Consider the following 19,011-nt stretch of genomic DNA (forward strand, 5'->3'; position numbering starts at 1 on the left):
TGTTACACCTGAATTTTTATTAAGTAAATAATTGAAAGAAGTAGTTATGTGTAAAGCTTATATTTAGTAGTAATAGTAAAAATATAAATACAATGTATTGAATGGCATAAATATGTCATCGGCGGCGATACAAAAGCGGCTCAGACGGACTCCACCTCTTCTTTTATAAGTCTAACTAGGTTGTTGAATTTGGAACCTTCGAATATTAGTACCTGGAACAAAAGTTATCAAACTTTTAATAAGAAATCATTACATTATTTAACTTCCATTAAATCTTTGACGTAAATAAACGTAATACGTATTTAATAATAAAATATCCGGATTGAAGATCCATACTAAATATCTGTACCCCCAGTGAAAACGGAGTTAAGTCGAAAATGGTGATTTTTGGGAAATCGCATTTGAAGTTAAAAAAAATCCTGCTTCGTCGCTATTATAGATAACTTGGTGAAATATTTTTTAGGTGAAAGGTAATGTTAGATATAATTAGGCAGTGTGCCAGTTTGGGAAATATAGCATGTAGTTTTTTCGTAATTAAATAAAAACCCAGTTATATCGCCATGCACGGCAACTTTACATTCGTGTAAAGTGATGTAATGGGACATAAATCATTTTACACCACACTGAATTGACCACCCGCTAACAAGTGTAAAGTGATACATTTTACGCCATTTCTGTTGATATTTTTTTGTTTCTTTAATTTTAGAAAAAGTTGTAAAACAAACATTAGTAATTACACTATGAGGAATCATTATTTCAGGTTATTTAGGGTAAATCGTCCAAAAATTTCTACTTATATCAATATACACCAATTTTGTGATGAGAAAAAAAATGTGTAAACTGATCTAACTAACATAATAGCGATCTAAGTATCCTAATAATTATGTGTAAAGTGATATAAGTGGCGATTGTAAAGGAATAAGGCTAGAATTTTAGAGTGGATTCTAATTATTTACTCCTTAAATGTTTATTCTGATCTGAAACTACTATTTTATTAATTATTACACCATATACCATGAATGATATCGGCCTAAATCACATACATTTTTTTTTTGTGTATATTAATATGAGTCATCTTATATTGTTAATCACAAATTCAATCTGAACAACTTCAATCGTGTAAAAAGTAGTAACACGAGTCGTACCTCTTGACACAATAAAAAATTGAAAGAAGCCTCCGGTACACTTTGTTAAAAGTAGACATGTATCAATATACACGAAAGAAAACTCAAAATTGGTTCACAAAGCCTTACTTGTATCATTTGGCACAAAATTATTTTCTTTTCTATACGTCGTAGAAACATACCGATTAGATACAAAAATAGCTAATTTTTCAGAGATTCACATTATGTTATAAAGTCAATTTTGATCTAAGTCGAGTTAGATCCCTTTTCACTGGGGGTACAGATATTGCTGAAAGAATTATTTTACAATATTACTCTCACAATACATAAAAGTTACAGGTGTGCTGGATATAGTTTGAAGTGATGTGACTTGCCGAGAAAATAACTTTATTTATTTATAAGTGGTCAGTTTGCAGATGAAACAAATTTCGAGATTTTAATTTCAGTTTATGCACTACACATTAGTCAAACCAGAACTTTATTATTAGTCTAGAAAAGAGATGAAAAATCCCAACTAATATTATAAATGCGAAAGTAACTATCTGTCACGCTTTCACGCCTAAACCACTGAATCCATTTTGATGTTAGGATTGGAGTCCCGGGAAAGCACATAGGATAGTTTCCATCCCGGTTTTTGAAACAGGGATGCGGGCGATAAAGTTTTTCTGTGACAAAAAAATTTTCACGCCTACGAGGTCGCGGACACAGCTAGTAAATCAAATAAGTCACAAAACTCACCTTCCTACAAGGCGTGAGAGCGCCTCCCTCGTAGTCCCATTGCGAAAGGTCTGCCTGCTCCGTCACGTCCACGTCAAAACTGCCCAGCGCTTCATCGGCTATCGGTTTCTCCTCTTGGTTCGCGAACAGAACCTCTGAGGCTTCAACTGAGGACAAGACATTGGGTGTTAGCTACATTTTTTTAAAATCAGGAAGAGACCTTGTTTTTGATCAGAAGAAATGTTTTGGAGTTTTTACAGGTAAACAATAGTTTTGTTATGAGAAGGAATATGGTTATATGGGTATGTCTCTAAAAGTTGTACCATCAAAGTAAATAATTTGAATTTCGTGAAGAAAATCTGGCCATGCCAATAAAATACAATTGCACAGAAATCATAATCATCATAACAAATACTGCATTCTTACATACACAAACTTATGACATCAATGATGTCACATCATAAGTTTGTTTGTGTATGTAAGAATACAATATTTGTTATGATGATTGGACGTTAGGGATGCCCAGTAATGGACTATGAGATGACAAATCTTAAATCAATAATGTTGATTTTAAATCTTTTTGCATCAAGTTAGATCTGAACTCACCGCCAGTATTGTAAGTTTTGCTTATCCAGATCAGGTACTGGAATGTGTATGGCATGTTCTTTTTAACTGCTTTCTCAAGTTCCGACTGTAGTGACGAGAATAGTGGCACACTGATTGCTGCTGGAATGTTGAGGATCCTGAAAAAATTGTATGGTCATCATTATTATCTATTATTCTAACTTAGTAAGATAATTATAAAAGCTTGTAATAAGATAAATTTCCAAGAACTTGGTACAATTATCTACTATTTTATCAACTCATAGCTGTTCTATCCCAACTAATATTATAAATGCGAAAGTAACTCTGTCTGTCTGTCTGTTACGCTTTCCCGCTTAAACCTCGCAACCGATTTTGATGAAATTTGGCATAGAGATAGTTTGAGTCCCGGGAAAGAACATAGGATAGTTTTTATCCCGGTTTTTGAAACAGGGACGCGCGCGATAAAGTTTTTCTGTGACAGACAAAATTCCACGCGGGCGAAGCCGCGGGCGGAAAGCTAGTGGTTTTATAAGTTTATTTCAGCTTTTTTTTCAACTAAATGTACTATTGGCAAAGTTCACATTAAAAGAAGGTATTATCTATTTCATAGAATTCAGAAATTGATGCGAGTTACCTTTCATTTATAACAAGACCAACTTGTGAGGCATCTTCAGACAAGATCTTTTTGATAAGTGCTTTTGTTCTGTCATTTGCATTTTCCTCTGCTAAAGTTGTCAATAAAGTTCTAATTTGTTGAATACATTTTTCTTCCTGAAATAACAAAAACATTTTAGTAACAACTGTGGATTCAATAAATAAATTCAAAGACAAGGTCTCAATGTCCAATTGAGCAATGACAGAAGCCCAATCGACAGGCTAAGGGCTGGTTTTTCAATCATCAGACATCTAAAATTGTTCTTCAGTTAAAAGTTATCAGATGATTGAAAAATCAGCCCTAGGTGTGTTATGACTAAGGTCTTGAACTTGATAATCACAACTACACTCAAACACATAATTAGGTATTTTGTACTTTCATGAAGTACAAACTGCATTTTTACTGCAAACTAGTAATAGCAGCTGGTATCCAGTATTCAAAAACCTACTTACTTTTCTTTTTGTTATATTGATAATGGTAGTAATTCCAAATACTCCGTCACTGCCATCATCTTCATCATCATCATCCTCCTGTCCGTTGTCCAAGCATTGTTTCACTACACTGCCAACGTAGTTTTGCGCTGGAATAAATTTTATTATCTTTACCATACAATAAATAGAAATTAATTAGTGCAATATTTTGGCAAATGTCACTTGTACTCTATTTTCTTGAAGACCTTTGAAGTACAATACAGGTGTAATAAATTATCTTTTATATGAAGAAACTTACAAATTATAATCTCAGCAAGACCTCCCAAGTCAACATCCGATTTCAGGAAGAGTTGGCGCAACAGTTGCTTGATGCCATGGAAATCACAATCTTCTGGATTGCGGCCTTCAAAGTCAGCTTGCAACTCCTAGAAAAATAAATAAAATGTTTGAATTAAATATTAAACTATTACAAACAATAAACATGTTACACATTAACAGTTATTTGATAACATTATGAAACAATTCTTTTTCAAATGGTTTTTTTGGTCAGAGGGAATAAAAAAAATATTGAAATTGAAAATTTTCTAAAATTGAGCCACCAATAGACGAGTGAAGGAATACCATTGGCTTTACCATTATTCTATGTAGGACACAACCAATACAAACTGGATGTATAAGAGCCACATGACTTTATGACTCATTGTTTCACTTTATTATGAAATGCGAGACCAAATTTTTCCATTGATTTTCCACAATACAGGCACATGACTGACATGCAAATGTTATGGTTGAGGAATTTTGTAATTGAGGATTTATGAAAAGTTTCATGACTAAATGCTGTTAATATCGTAGCGATACCAGGTTAAAGGTGTATTGAACATAAACAATGTAATAAATACACTAACATGTAAAATATAATGGCACGCCATGTGTTTGCAGGTTATGTTGCTAACGTACCTTGTCGCCGATGTAGTTTCCATCAGAATCAAAGTCTGAATCCTTCTCGCTGCCGGAGTCCTGCTCCTCCTCACTTTCGCTCTCAACCTGCTCAATATCCTTGTTCCTCTTGTTGGACATCATAATTTAATTTATTGCACAAGCCGCAACAACAACGCACTCGCAAATAAAATTTGACAGATAAAAAAAAAGAAAACAACAAAGATGATATTTCGTTAAAAAAGTTGCCAGTATAAAAATGAGAATCAGAGATATTGCAAAGCTAGGATAGGCTGTTCATTTCCAATCAAACATGCATGGAGCAGCCCAAACTGCCCAAAGAAAACTTTTAAAATAAAAGTGGAAAATTAGAAATTGCAATGACTGTTCCCTACCTGTATACTGTTAATGTTTTTGCCAATCAGCTAACAGTCCATTCGAAAAAAAAAGAAAAAAAAATCCTCTTGGCGGGAAAGTGGATGTCATGTTTGGGCTTCTTGGCGGGATAGTCAAAAGTAATGTTGGTAATGTCACGGTAATGTTTAGCACTGTTGATGTTTAATCGATTATTGGCAGCGTAATAATTGTGGATTATTATGTGTTCGTGAACGTGTATTAGTGCAAGAAATAAAAAATAAAAACAGTGCAACATTTCAAATTATCTTAAGAATTCCGCGTAAGCCATGAGGTCTCAATATAGTGCCATAATATCTTCAACCAAGAGAACGGGGAATCAATAATTTTTACGTCATTACATTTTTATTATGTTTATTAATGAATTAATTTTAGTACAGTTATTTTTGTATTTATGTAGGTAGTTACAAATATCTACTGTTTATAAATGTTGAGAAGCAGTGTGAAGTACGACCACGCTGTTTTGATAATCTGAAATAAAAGTAGGAAAAGTAATTATGTATTTTGATTAGGTTAGCAAACCTACTTGTTTTCCACTATAAATTATTTCTATGCTTTCGTGTTCTTAATAAATTGGCTATTAAGATTTCTTTTTAAAAATTCTAAAAGTGCTGATAAACTCACCGTAGTGTAGCTTGCAAGCGAAATTACAGAGAATCCGTATGTGGTTACGTGGACTTCCTTTTGTGACCTAAAAATAGGAAATGCACAGTGGGTAAGTACCAAAGTACCTAATCGTATTTTGGGTACAACACTTTCATGGACAGTGAACTGCTATAGCAGTCATAACAATTAAACTTTTACTGTGTCTGGGTTGCTGTCCGGGAAAGTGCTAATTAGTTTTTATTTTATCCCGAAACAAGAACCAAAATTTTAGACACCATCATGTTAATAGGGTATTTAAATTACATAACGGGACTATTCCCACCTCTCGTTGCGACCGCTGCAACTCCTGTGTAGCCAAGATCTACAGCTTGACCGCCAATAAAAACCCAACCAGTGAAGGTCAAGTTTATCCCGGGGGAAAGTTAAACTGTCATTTGAACTGCAACGAAATTAATTAGAAGAACATAGGAGGAGTTCAATGTTAAGAAAAGATAGGCACCACGGACAATAAACATCAATTAAGGGGACCTATCTTATGAGCCTACATGGAAAATGTGTAATAATTTTATACATAAGTAATTAAGTACCTGTGAATCATAATCAGAATGGAGCTCTTAATTTTCTTCGTGGCTTTGTACCATCCGCTGTTGTATAAAGCGTCTGACACGCCTTCACTCTGTAATTAATATTTTATTTGAAGTAATTAAGATAAGGAAGGACGCATTTGTAATGGAAGATTATTAAGTAAAGAGAGGGAGAAATGTAGCTCTTCATGCATGAAAATCGTGTATGTGATACATCTGAAAGAGCGCTTTGTTTTAATTCGTCTTCCTTGGAAGTTCGTTTCAGCCAAATGACGTCCACTGCTGGACAAAGGCCTCCCCCAAGGTTTTCCACAATGAACGGTCCTGCGCTGCCCGCATCCAGGCTCTTCCCGCGACCTTTACCAGATCGTCGGTCCACCTAGTAGGAGGCCTGCCCACGCCACGTTTTCCAGCCCGTGGTCGCCACTCGAGAACTTTCCTGCCCCAACGGCCATCGTCTCTACGAGCTATGTGCCCCGCCCACTGCCACTTGATTTTAGCAATTCTGCGAGCTATGTCGGTTACTTTGGTTCTCCTACGGATCTCCTCGTTTCTGATTCGATCACGCAGGGAAACTCCGAGCATAGCCCGCTCCATCGCCCTTTGGGTGACCTTGAGCCTTCTTATGAGGCCCATAGTAAGCGACCACGTTTCGGATCCATATGTCAACACTGGCAACACACACTGCTCGAAGACTTTCGTCTTGAGACACTGCGGTATTTCGGACATGAGTATATGGCGAAGCTTCCCGAACGCTGCCCATCCGAGTTGGATTCGACGATTGACCTCTTTCTCGAAGTTGGACCTACCTAACTGGACTGTTTGTCCCAGGTATACATAATTGTCGACAACTTCGAGTGTAGAGTCTCCAACCTTCAGAGGAGTGGGTGCAACACGGACATTAGACATGATTTTTGTCTTGTCCATGTTCATTCTGAGGCCCACTTGTTGAGAGGCTCTACTGAGGCCATCGAGCATTGTGCCTAGATCCTCCAAGGTCTCAGCCATGACTACGATATCGTCCGCGAATCGAAGGTGGGTGATGTACTCGCCGTTGATATTTATGCCAAATCCGTTCCAGTCCAGAAGCTTGAAGACATCTTCCAGGGCGGTGGTAAACAGTTTTGGAGATATGACGTCTCCCTGTCTTACCCCTCGCTGCAACTGGATAGGTTTCGAATCCCGATCCTGGAGGCGGACCGACATTGTGGCGTTTTTGTACAAATCCCTCAACACTTCGATATATCGATAGTCAATTTGGCACCTTTGGAGAGACTGTAGCACTGCCCAGGTCTCGACCGAATCGAAGGCTTTCTCATAATCCACAAACGCCAGGCAAAGTGGTTGATTATACTCCTCGGTCTTCTGTATAATCTGCCTTAGCGTATGTATGTGGTCTATGGTACTAAAGCCTTTTCGGAAACCGGCTTGTTCGNTTTTGGAGTTGGATGGGCGCTGGGCGGAGCGTAGACTTCATCAGTCGACATCTCTCGAGCTTGGGTCTGATATTCAATGTGCCTCTTACCATTCGGTGATCGCTTCCTGTTTTGACCGAATTGATCACAGAGACATCATTGAATATATGCTTCTTCGTCGACAAGATGAAGTCTATCTCATTTTTTGTAGCGCCATTGGGATGCAGCCATGTCCACTTTCGCTGTTTTGGCTTTCTGAAGAAGGAGTTCATCATAAAGAGGCCCTCCCTCTCCATAAAGCCAGCCAGCAGTTGGCCACGTGCGTTCCTCTCTCCGTACCCAAATTGCCCCACTTTCGGCTCATTATCGCTTCGTTTACCTAGCTTCGCGTTGAAGTCCCCCATCACAACGGTAAAATGGGACCGGGAGCCATGTATGGCTCTGGAAATATCCTCATACATGGTCTCCACTTCGTCGTCGGGGTGTTCCGTGGTCGGTGCGTATACCTGTATGACCTTCAGCGAATACCGTTTGGTGATTCTGAGTATCAGGTACACTACCCTCGCCGAAACACTCTCGATCTGGACCACGTTGTTGACAAGGGACTTGTGGACGATAAACCCGACACCACCCTGGGACTGCTGGTCGCCCTCCCGGAAATAGAGCAGGTTTCCGGATTTAAGAATTATGGTGTCCTCCCCCTCTCTTCGGACTTCACATAATCCCACGATATCCCACCGTAACCTGCTCAACTCTTCCTCGAGTTCCATTAGCTTCACGTCTGTACGCAGTGTGCGAGCGTTATAGGTTGCCAGGGCCAGAGGTCGTCGGTGTTGGTAGCCTGGCATCCCCCGGGGATTCTTCGCACCCCTTGCCCCACCGTTACCGTGACCGCTACCGTGGTCCGGGATAGTGGGGCCGCCGGGGACTAGGGGCCGTTTTTTTGTTTGTGCTACCATTTGGAGGGTTTTGCCCTAATCGCCACGCTTGGCAGGCGGGTTGGCGATCGCAGTTTTTTACTTGGTTTCGCACGCAGACGCTGCTGCCCGTCCGGTGCTACAGGAGTTTGTCGCCTCTTACGACACGCCTCCTGTGGGCGGTGGGGAAAAGTATTCTTTTACGGCCGTCCCCACACGGCACTTCTTTGGTAGATTTGAACACTCTTCCTTGGTAGATTTGAACAAAATGTAATGGCTTAAGTATGTCAGTCAAAATTAAGTTTTTAAATTTCTATTATCGATATCGTAATGTTTAACTAAGTAGTTCTGCTAGTACCTACCTACCTAAAAAGTAAAGTACAGTTTTGTGGAAGTCCTAAAGGCCTCCCCGCCTTTGTCCAGCGAACGTCTTTCGGCTGAAACGAACAGTTTTGTGCTTTTGGTAGTAACATTCAAAATAATGTAACAAACCTATGACATCGATATTGTCCCTTACGACTTTTAAAATGTCCATCCATCCATGGTACATAAGTTTCAGTCTGTCACGTCTGAATCACGTAATTTCACGACCCGAAGAATTCACAAAACATATTTTCCCCAGACGCCATCTTTACATGGAATTTAAATGGAAATTCCTTTATCGAGAGCTCGAGATTAAAATTGGAATAATTACGCGATGTTGTATTAATCGAAGTACAGACGTCGGTACGTGTATTTAAACACTGTAGCATCTTATTTAGTGGTAATAGGTGTTATTTTAGCGCAAAAATGTATAGCCTGTATACCTCTAGCACGAAAACTTTCACCTTCAAATCGTTTGCGTATTCGACAAAATTCGATACAGCCTTTGAATTCAACGATAATGTGACGGTCTCTATTGTCAAAATTAGTTTCGTGCTACCATTTCTCTTAAGTTCACTTCACGTCACGTTCACAGGGGCGCTGTTAAAGTTTTCATACTAAATCTTTTGATGGCGATTCGATTACGCAAACGATTTGGAGTCGAAAGTTTTTCGTGCTAGAGTTACTATATGGTCGACTGTACAGATTATGTCGGGATCGGCTATGAATAGCCGTTGCCGGATTAGGACCTCGGGACTCGCAGATTGCTTTAAACGAGTACTTATTTATGATCCGCTGGGCTTAATGTTATTAGAGTTTGTATTTTTAAGTGCTTGAGGTTTATACAGATTAATTGGAAGCTTGTATAAGCAGCTGATAAGTATTTTGCGGAGCGCAACCCGTGAAATGTTCTAATTTCCTTAAACTTACAACTTCTAAAATTTTTTTTCATCGGATTAAAGCTAAAATGGCGTTCTTTTCGAAAATTTACTCGAATGTTTAAGTTAAGTGAAGTACTAGTATTTATTCTGTGGATAAGTTAGGTTTAAGAGAACAAATAAAATATGTAACACGACAACTTCAATCGCTTTAAAATAAGCTAAATAAAGCGTGAAGCGTTTTTTCTTATTAAGGGGGAATTTACTCGAAAGTTTAGTAGGTACCTACTCATGGTTTAACCAAAGAATAAATACAAGTGAGAGTGAGAACAAATAAAGTTAGATACTCGTACCTACACGCGAAAAAACCTTTTAGAGTGAGGTTAGAATCGACTAAAATAAACTGGCTAGACTCTACCGTAAAATAACGTAAAGGAAGAACATGAAAAGTTAAGGGCATTAAATCTACAGAAAGTCACTATAAAATTCTATTAGCGCGCTAGAAAAGGTTTTCAGCGTAGGTTGTAGAAAACAATCTACTCATCGCAAACATATCCTTTTGTACACATATGTACATACTTGTAGCAGATTTCAGTAGATATGTTACAGTCAAAACTCATAATCGGTCAAAACCACTTTTGACTGTAAATATCAGTCAAAAGTAGTTTTTACTGATGCCCTTGGGCAATATGACATTTTTTGCAGCTAAAAGTGATTTTTGCAGTCAAAAGTGGTTTTGACTGATTATGAGTTTTGAATGCAACAGATACAAAAGGCATCATAAAAAGGACAAGATCAGTGTTGTTCTATAGACCACTGTCCAGAGATTATCGATATGAATCCATTGTTGGTAATTTTAATGAAAAGGTCACAGTGCGATGGTATAGCACTCTCGATTAAAGCTAATATGAAGTCAGAATGTTTATAAATGGTGCTGATAAAAATTAAACTTTGACTTGTATTAAATTATTGATATTTCCTTCTAAATAAATAAACAAAGTTTAAATTATTTGCAAAGTTAGCATAAACTCGTTTGGTTTCGTCGCTAATAATTATTTTACTTCGTCAATTACAATCACATCGTAGGTAATAATTATAGTGTCCTAGTTATTAGAGTAGCTATCGATATCTTGGCAACGTTATTGAATAGAAAAAATAGGAGGAAGTTTGCTTGGGATTATCCTCTAAGGCCCTATCTAGGGCTTACAACGGATAGATATCATAATGTGCTCTATTCCATCCTGTGTCCAATAAAGATTATATACAATACATGCTTACCGTGCCTATCAGCAAATATTGACATAACAGATTATCTGAAGAATATTATCAGAAAGAAAGCTTTCTGATAATAATATTATTCTTCCTAGATGTAAGAAAAATCTTTATATTTTTCTATTCTTTAGGCAAATCATTCATAGATGTTAACGCAGTAGGTACCTATTTACTAAAGAGCTAGGTATTAAAACTTTTTAGCCCGCAAACTACTTCTGTTAACCCCTCCTAAACTAAGTTATTTAAATATCAGAACTGACGGCCGATGGGGCAGCAAGGTTCTGGAGTGGAGGCCGCGTACCGGAAAACGCAGTGTGTGACGTCCACCCACAAAGTGGACCGACGACATCATAAAGGTATAGTCTGGTCCGTAAGCACGTAGAATTTTGTCCACTGACCCCAAGCTACCCATCCTTATTGCTCGCGCGTAATTATGTTGCTATCGTGCTCGCATACTCACTGCGGGTGCCAGTCGCACAGTCGCGACAGCAATATAATTACGCGCGAGCGATAAGGACGGGTAGCTAGGGGTCATTGGACAAAATTCTACGTGCTCACGGACCGGGCTTTAGCAGGAAAGCGCTGGACGCAAGCCGCTACCAACCGGGTAACATAGAAATCATTGGGGGAGGCCTATGTTCAGCAGTGGACGTCCTATGGCTGGCTGAGATGATGATGATGATGATACATTTATCTACCTATTATGTGTTTACCACAATAGTCCAGCGGTCGACAGGGATCGAACTAAATATCGGCAGTTTGACGCCGAACCGAGATCGTTGGTTTAGTGGTCGTTCGTTCGTGTTAGCCAAATACGTCCACTGCTGGACAAAGGCCTCCCTCTAGGAATTTCACAACGACTGGTCCTGCTTTGCCCGCATCCAGATATTTCCCGTGACTTTCACTAGATCGTCGGTGAACCTAGCGAGAGGCCTGCCCATACAACGACTTTTCTTTTAATGTTACCTGGTTATTAATCACAGATATTCAGTAATCTATAATATTTCTGTGCCATTAATTTACCGATTCCAGGAGCCTCTGACCGTACCAGCACAGCAGCCATGTTTGGGACAGTGCCGTCGTCAGGAACGATTTATAGACCATTTCGTTCCATTTCTCAACGATCTGGAAACAAAAACATTTTCTAGTGGAATTAATACATACGAGTAGTTAGTAATGTTACTTACTAAAATATTGTTTTCCGTGGATTCTTTCTGTCACAAAAAGTTTTAGTTAACCAAGCGTCCTTAACCAAAAACACTTTCGCCCGTATTCACAAACATTACTATGAGGTCTCACAGTGCATGTGGACGCACAGGGTGACACACGAACCAATCACAGTGCAATATTCAACGCTGTGCGTTCGATTTGCTGCTTCACTTAAGCAAGCATCGTTTGTTAATATGGGCGTTAGGTACAATAATTGTTTTGCATGGATTATTTCCGTCGCAGAAAGTTTTTACCAAGCGTCCTTTACCAAAAACACTGTTCTTAATTTAGACTTTCGTATTCTTAACCTGAGATATTATATGACTCTTGTGACAAAATATTTTTTAATCAAAAAGCTCTTTCTTAAATAAAAACTTTCAAGCATCGACTTCAGACTGTGCTTAAGTAGGTAGTTGAATTTATATTTGGATATTCTAGATCTAAACTAAGTCTGTCTGGGTGTCTTCTGTCTTACTTGAATTTAAGAAAGTATTCTTAGTATCGTTGTTACGCTCGTATTCACAAACGATGCTTGCTGAAGAGAAGCAGCAAATCGAAGGCACAGCGTTGAATACAGCTCTATGATTGGCTCGTGTGTCACCCTGTGCGTCCACGCGCACTGTGAGACCTCATAGTTACGTTTGTGAATACGGGCGTTAGAATCCACACGATTTAATTTTAGTGTGGGTTGTATGTGACAACTGAAGTGTTAACCTCTTACGTCTTCACACAGAAAACAAAACACTGTTTTGAGATAGGACTTCTACATAAATAATGATAGGTAAAAGGAATTTGCAAATGGATTACGACTTTGTGGAATTCGCGGGAAATTCAGTCACATAAGTCTAAACTAGCAAGGAACAGCTAGCTTTAACTCAAGTTAAAGCTTACTGTTTAACTGCTGTTGTTTCCTATTCAATTAGGAATAAGGAGAAACTTGAGGAGAAATAACAATGACAAAGACAAAAGTAATAGCAAAAAAATTTGTAAAGAAACCTCCATTATTCATTTCAATGTATATCCAATCATCCATTATTATCAAATCAAATTAGAGTTAACACAGAAAGGTCTTTTTTGCTGTCCCAAAGTATCGTTCAATTACAATCTTCTGATAAAATTCACTCGTGTCTACTTAGTTCAGAATTTTAATTAATTTTTCCACACATGTAACACGGGTAATCGTCGAAAAACTAATTTTCTCACAATCGCTGTGAATCTATTGCCCATTGAAATACCAATGCCATTTGAAATTAATTAAAAAATAGTGATACAATACTCGCACTTCTATTTATTTGTTAGATCATTTATCATCATTCGGTCTGATCATCACTTACCATCAGGTGAGATACAGGCCAAGGGTTTCCTCGTTGTGGATAAAAAAATATAATCTCAAAATCTCATAGACCTATCTTACAAAGTCGTCTTTTCTATAGGCCATGGGCGGCTACTTATTGCCATTTCAATTTTCAACTGAGCAAATTGAAAAAGTAAATCAGAAAACAATATACTTAACTATGAAAACAAAACCACGTGACTGAGTTTATTAAAGAGTTTAACAATGAGTGAACAAACCAATTAAAACGAATTGCCCTACACCCTCGACCAACGAAATAGGACACAGGTATGTGTAATTAATTTAATGTTGTGCAAGTCAATTTCAATCACCCGTTTCAGTGTTATTTAACTTACGTAAGCAATTTAAATGCACGATGAAGAAGAATTCGGTATTTTTGATATGGGCCGGCGAATAGTTACGGAGCTAATTTCCTGTGTCAAACAGACAGGAAAGGGCCAGAAAACTTGTTATATTTTGTATAGAATAGATAGTGCCATCCACGAAGACGCGCCCTACCAATTTTTGGTCGAGGGAAGCGCGGGGTTCTGGGAATTTGATCCGAGCGTCAGTCGCGAAATATTATAGTGTACGTGTGTACTCATGGATAATTAGCGTGTACCGATAACACTCAAACATTAGCGGAAGCATGCATACATAAACTACAAACGATTAGGACGAATGGTGGGGCGCGTCTTCGTGGATGGCACTATCTATACCAAGAGGAAATCACCTGTGACAGACAGACATTGATACACGAGGCAATGTACGTACCGGATAGCGTAGCGTAGGTCGTCCACCCACAAGGTGCGCTGGATGCAGGCCGCCACCAACCGGCCATTGTGGAAATCATTGGGGGAGGTTTATGTTCAGCAGTGGACGTCCTATGGCTAAAATGATGATGATGATAATGATGATGACACGAGAAAATGTACGGAACCGTAAAAATAACTTACAACACAGCAGAACCCACAGAAGCAGATGATGATGGAACTGTTGAAAAAGTTGACCAGTAGCGCGAAGCTAAACAAGTTCTCTACGTCTCCTGCAAGCCTGTAAGCATAATTTTTTCGTTAGGAGATAAGATAACGCAAATTTTTCGGCCGTTTGGTGTAGTGGTTCAGAACGGACTACTATGCAGAGAGGTCCCGAGTTCGATTCCCGGTCGGGCAGAAATTGAAATGATGAATTTTAATTTCTGTGACGGGTCTGGGTGTTTTCTATGTATAATTATGTATGTATTTACAAAAAAAAGTATTTAAGTATGTTTATATCCGTTGTCTAGTACCCATAGTACAAGCTTTGCTTAGTTTGGGACTAGCGGCGCAGTGTAAAATGTCCAAGGATATTTAAATAAAAAAAAGAATTTAAACACTAATGGCATCTTATGATGTAAGTAAGATGCTATTTGCAAAAATGTGCACTAATTGCTGTGCAAGGAAAGAAAAAAAAATAGTTGGTTTGGTACCATATCACAGAATAAAAATAAGTACTACGTAACCATATCGGTAAACACTAATGAGTAAAGTCAGCGTCAAAGTTCGTGACTACCAAAGTAACTAGCCAAAAAGTTCGCGTCATGTCTTTGTTTTATGGAATAAGTTTGCTATGTCAACTTTTTGACCACTTTGGGTATCACGAACGAACTATTTGACGCTGACTGAGACGAGACGAGATATTATTAGGAGCTTTTATAAAAACCTTTTCTCTGAGAATAAGTAAGCTGAGCTTAACAAAAAACTTTCTATGTAATTTTAGGAAATACTTCCAGGCGACGTGTCGCTTACTATGAACGGTATTTCATGGAAATACATAGAAACCAGTGCAGTAGTGTCGCTGTGACACGTCGTCCGCTACCAACTTGTACCTAGAGTGCGATATAAGTGGACGTTAGTTTTCAAACTAAATTAATGACCAAAGTTCTTGATATAACCTGATCAAAGCGTGATGCCTCCGTATTATATTAGCCAGCAGCTTTCGGTGTGTCCTCTCCCAGTCGGCGTCGTTATACATGTCGATAGCCGCCTTGTTGGTGAGGAGGTGCTCTTCAGTGTATTCCGCTTTGAAAGGGTTAAATATTCGTATTATTCGTTGAGCATTTGTATTATTAAACTGTTGCTACGATTGTTCTATACTACGGTTTTCGTAGCAATGTAGCGCAACAATAGGTTAGTGGGTTCTATATTGGCTCACATAAAATTCTAAATCCTATTCTTTGTCTTACTACCGATTTGTGTTCATAATAATCTCTCTTCATAATTTTATTTTTCATACTTTTTTTATTCATACATTTTTATTCCTACAATCGGAGCTCATAAAAGTTAGTAATCATAATTTTTTTATCAATACTGTTACTACCAAGAACCATTTAAAATACATAATTTTTATTTTCAGATCTTTTTTCTTCATAACATTCATTGATCATATTGTTTTAATTAATAATGTTGTTACTAAGAACATACTTCAACTCATAATGTTGTTGTTCAGAATAATTTACTTTATAACAGACATACTCGTATCTTTAAAAAAATCATATATAATTTAATAGAGTAGATAAGCATGCAGAGCATGCAGCATGAAAGCAAGCATGCAGCATGCATTGGTATCTCCTCGTCTCCGGCGCTGCGGGATGTGCAGCCCTTCCGCCCTTGCGTAACGAGGCTCAGGCACCCACGCTTGCTTCCGCAGCTTCGGCTTTTTGGATCGCCATCGGCGCCTTCGGCGCCTCGGCGACCAGCCTCAGCCGCTCCAGCTCACCCGGGCGCCTGAGCCTCGTTACAGCGGGCGAGGGCTGCCCTCCCTCCGCGCCTCCGGCTTTTAAATTACACTCTAGGGGTAGGGCAGACAAGACTACGTGGAGTCGGTTTTGCAGCGATTCGTTTCTGTCACGTTAGTTTTGTGGCACAAAATATTGCCTGTTTTGGACCATTTCAAATTAATTTAATGTTAAAATACGATTTAATACGAATATAGACATCATGATTTTCAATAATATGGAAAAATACACTTATGAGTAATAAATTTATGAAAACAAATATTAGGATACATCACATTTATGAATATTATAGTTATTTATTCGAATGATTATGAGTTTCGATCATTAGTATAGAAAAATATATGAAAACAAATATTAGTAAAAACTAAGTGTATGATTAGTGATATTATGAATATCAATGATTATGTTTTTAAATATGTAGGTTTTAAATTTTTTATGAAGAATGATCATTATGGTATCAAATTGTATGAGAAATATTTTCGGACCTCCAATGATAGGAATTGAAAAGTTATGTAAGAAAATGCGCTACCAGGTTAGTGTGATCGTACGCAGATGAACTTATTAGGAATCTGTCAGACTGGATGCGGTCTGCGGTCAGGTCAAAGTGAATGCAGCCCACATTATTATGTATGAATTATGATTACTTTGACCTGACCGCATCCAGTGCAGTGCGGCAAATCCAGTCTATGCTACGGTTTTCGTAGCACTTCGTAGCCCAAATAGCACGGTCGCAATAATTTGAAACTATCACATAATCACATATATCGCCCGTATTCACAAACATTACTATGAGGTCTCACAGTGCGCGTGGATGCACAGGGTGACACACGAACCAATCACAGAGCTAGAGCTCTGACACACACAGCACAGAGCTAGAGCAGCAAACCGAACACAGCGTTGAATCTATTCAGTTTGCTGCTTTACTTAAGCAAGCATCTTTTGTGAATACGGGCGATAGTCACACAGGAGACGATAGGGTTTTAACGTTTAATCATGCAGTTTTTTTTAATTGTCCTACTTTTGAAAAATGATTATGGTCTCAGTTCCTTACCCAAAGGATACTCCTTGACCAGCTGTCCGTCTACCGGCACATATATCAGCTTCTTGATCCTCACTGAGAGCAGGTCGAACTGCGTCGTGATGTGGCTGAGGAAGATGCAGAATAGCAGGTCCCCGCATAGCATGAACCAGATGGTTATCAGACCTGGTGTCAGAAATCGCAGATATATAACTCAAAGGTGACTGACTGACTGATTGACTCACATACTGATCTATCAACGCACAGCCCAAACACCTGGATGGATCGGGCTGAAATTTGGCATGCAGGTAGATGTTATGACGTAGGCATCTGCTAAGAAAGGATTTTACAAAACTCCACCCCTAAGGGGGTAAAACGGGATCCACGCGTAGGAAGTCGCGGGCGGCCGCTAGTTTCATAATAAACAATGTTAAAAGGTTATAATATTCTCTTGAATAAGTATCTAAAGAGTTATTTCGTTCGTTACAGCAAAAAATCGTCATCTGCGGAACTGAAGCTGTTCCCTTCACTTTTTACTTGTTCACTAGATCATCGGTCCGCCGAGTGTTAGGTCTGCCTATACTACGTTGTCTGCTTACTTATGTATCTTTAATATTGTAACAATCCAACGTCAAAGGCAGTTCAGCCATGCAAACATTTGCCTTATAAAGGTAATGGCTGTACCGGCACTTAAGTCAATATCTCGTGAGACTTTGAAAGCGTTATGTCATAAAGCTTTTAGGAAGAATGTAAAATTTGAAAATAATATTCCTCACATGCTTACCATGGCATTGTTATGGCTTAACCAACTTTGAAAAAGTCATTACCTACTGGTAACATAAATTCAACTTCCTGGTGACCTTTTTTTGAAAATGTATTATTTAGTTTTCTATTTTTTTAAATAATATCTTAAGTTTCTGAAAGATAATGTTTTATATCAAGATGTCTCTTTTTCTTTCCAGCAGGAACATTTCCACTGCTGGGCAAAAAGTAATATCTCCTTATCACTTTTGTAATGTAATATTCACAATGTTTTTGGTTTTTACTGCACCAAACTTGCATATACCATAAAGTAGACTACCTCACCATGCCAAGTTTGGAAGGCAAGTATTACCTTGTCGTGGGCAGGCTTTCCACTAGATGGACTGACGATTTGGTGAAGGTCGCGGGAAGTACCTGGATGCGGGCAGTGCAGGACGGTTCGTTGTGGAAATCCTTGTTATGAAAAAAAAAGCCAGGAAGGCCAGTATGACCTCGTAGTAGATCCTCGCAAAGGGGTCAAAAGGGAACTAGTAGAAGCCTTCTTCTACTGGTATGATGGCAGGATGAGCGGCACGCTGTGCCCCATGGCATAGCGTACTAACTTTTGTTTAAATACAATATGCTGTAATGGACGAAAGAATTCTTACCATGCCATGTCTGGAACGCCAGTATGACCTCGTAGTAGATCCTCGCGAAGGGGTCGAAGGGGAACCAGTAGAAGAAGGGCAGAATAAGCGGGACGTTCTGCCCCATGGCTCGCTTGAGGATCTCCACGAAGGGCGGCGAGAGGAAGATGACTAGGAGGGCGTTGTTGCACCAGTAGTAGCCTGAGAAATGGTAGAGCATTTTTATGATGTTTTTTAACGTAAAGAGGATCAATGACTGATGATATCCCGAACTATGTATTTCTGGAAATCAGTAAGAGAGACTAATGAATGGAATGAAATAAAGATTTATATTATTGACTATTGATAAAATAAAATTCTAAAATATTTTTTTTTTTTATTAGATACGTA

General features: G+C 38.5%; 2 protein-coding genes and 1 pseudogene across 2 annotated transcripts; all 3 read right to left on the bottom strand.

The window, feature by feature from the left end:
* Nucleotides 1-44: 44 nt before the first annotated feature.
* Nucleotides 45-4,645, bottom strand: LOC114350465 (protein BCCIP homolog). The gene is made up of 7 exons (XM_028301285.1): nucleotides 4,470-4,645; nucleotides 3,811-3,937; nucleotides 3,534-3,661; nucleotides 3,061-3,197; nucleotides 2,448-2,584; nucleotides 1,863-2,008; nucleotides 45-212 (listed from the first exon to the last, which is right to left on the bottom strand). Exons 1-7 carry the CDS (start codon nucleotides 4,590-4,592, stop codon nucleotides 141-143), a joined length of 870 nt encoding a protein of 289 aa, XP_028157086.1. The 5' UTR covers nucleotides 4,593-4,645; the 3' UTR covers nucleotides 45-140.
* A 597-nt stretch (nucleotides 4,646-5,242) lies between these two features.
* LOC114350462 (odorant receptor 67c) lies at nucleotides 5,243-18,818 on the bottom strand. Its single transcript, XM_028301282.1, has 8 exons — nucleotides 18,643-18,818; nucleotides 17,267-17,419; nucleotides 15,373-15,499; nucleotides 14,396-14,492; nucleotides 11,921-12,022; nucleotides 6,056-6,144; nucleotides 5,487-5,553; nucleotides 5,243-5,333 (listed from the first exon to the last, which is right to left on the bottom strand). The coding sequence occupies exons 1-8, from the start codon at nucleotides 18,746-18,748 to the stop codon at nucleotides 5,277-5,279; spliced, it is 798 nt and encodes a 265-aa protein (XP_028157083.1). The 5' UTR covers nucleotides 18,749-18,818; the 3' UTR covers nucleotides 5,243-5,276.
* LOC114350463 (uncharacterized) lies at nucleotides 7,506-8,480 on the bottom strand (annotated as a pseudogene).
* Nucleotides 18,819-19,011: the final 193 nt, after the last annotated feature.

The sequence above is a fragment of the Ostrinia furnacalis genome, unplaced genomic scaffold (genome assembly GCF_004193835.3).
Source record: "Ostrinia furnacalis isolate ACB-3 unplaced genomic scaffold, ASM419383v2 OfSCF0901, whole genome shotgun sequence".
In the NCBI taxonomy this organism is placed as follows: Eukaryota; Metazoa; Arthropoda; class Insecta; order Lepidoptera; family Crambidae; genus Ostrinia; species Ostrinia furnacalis.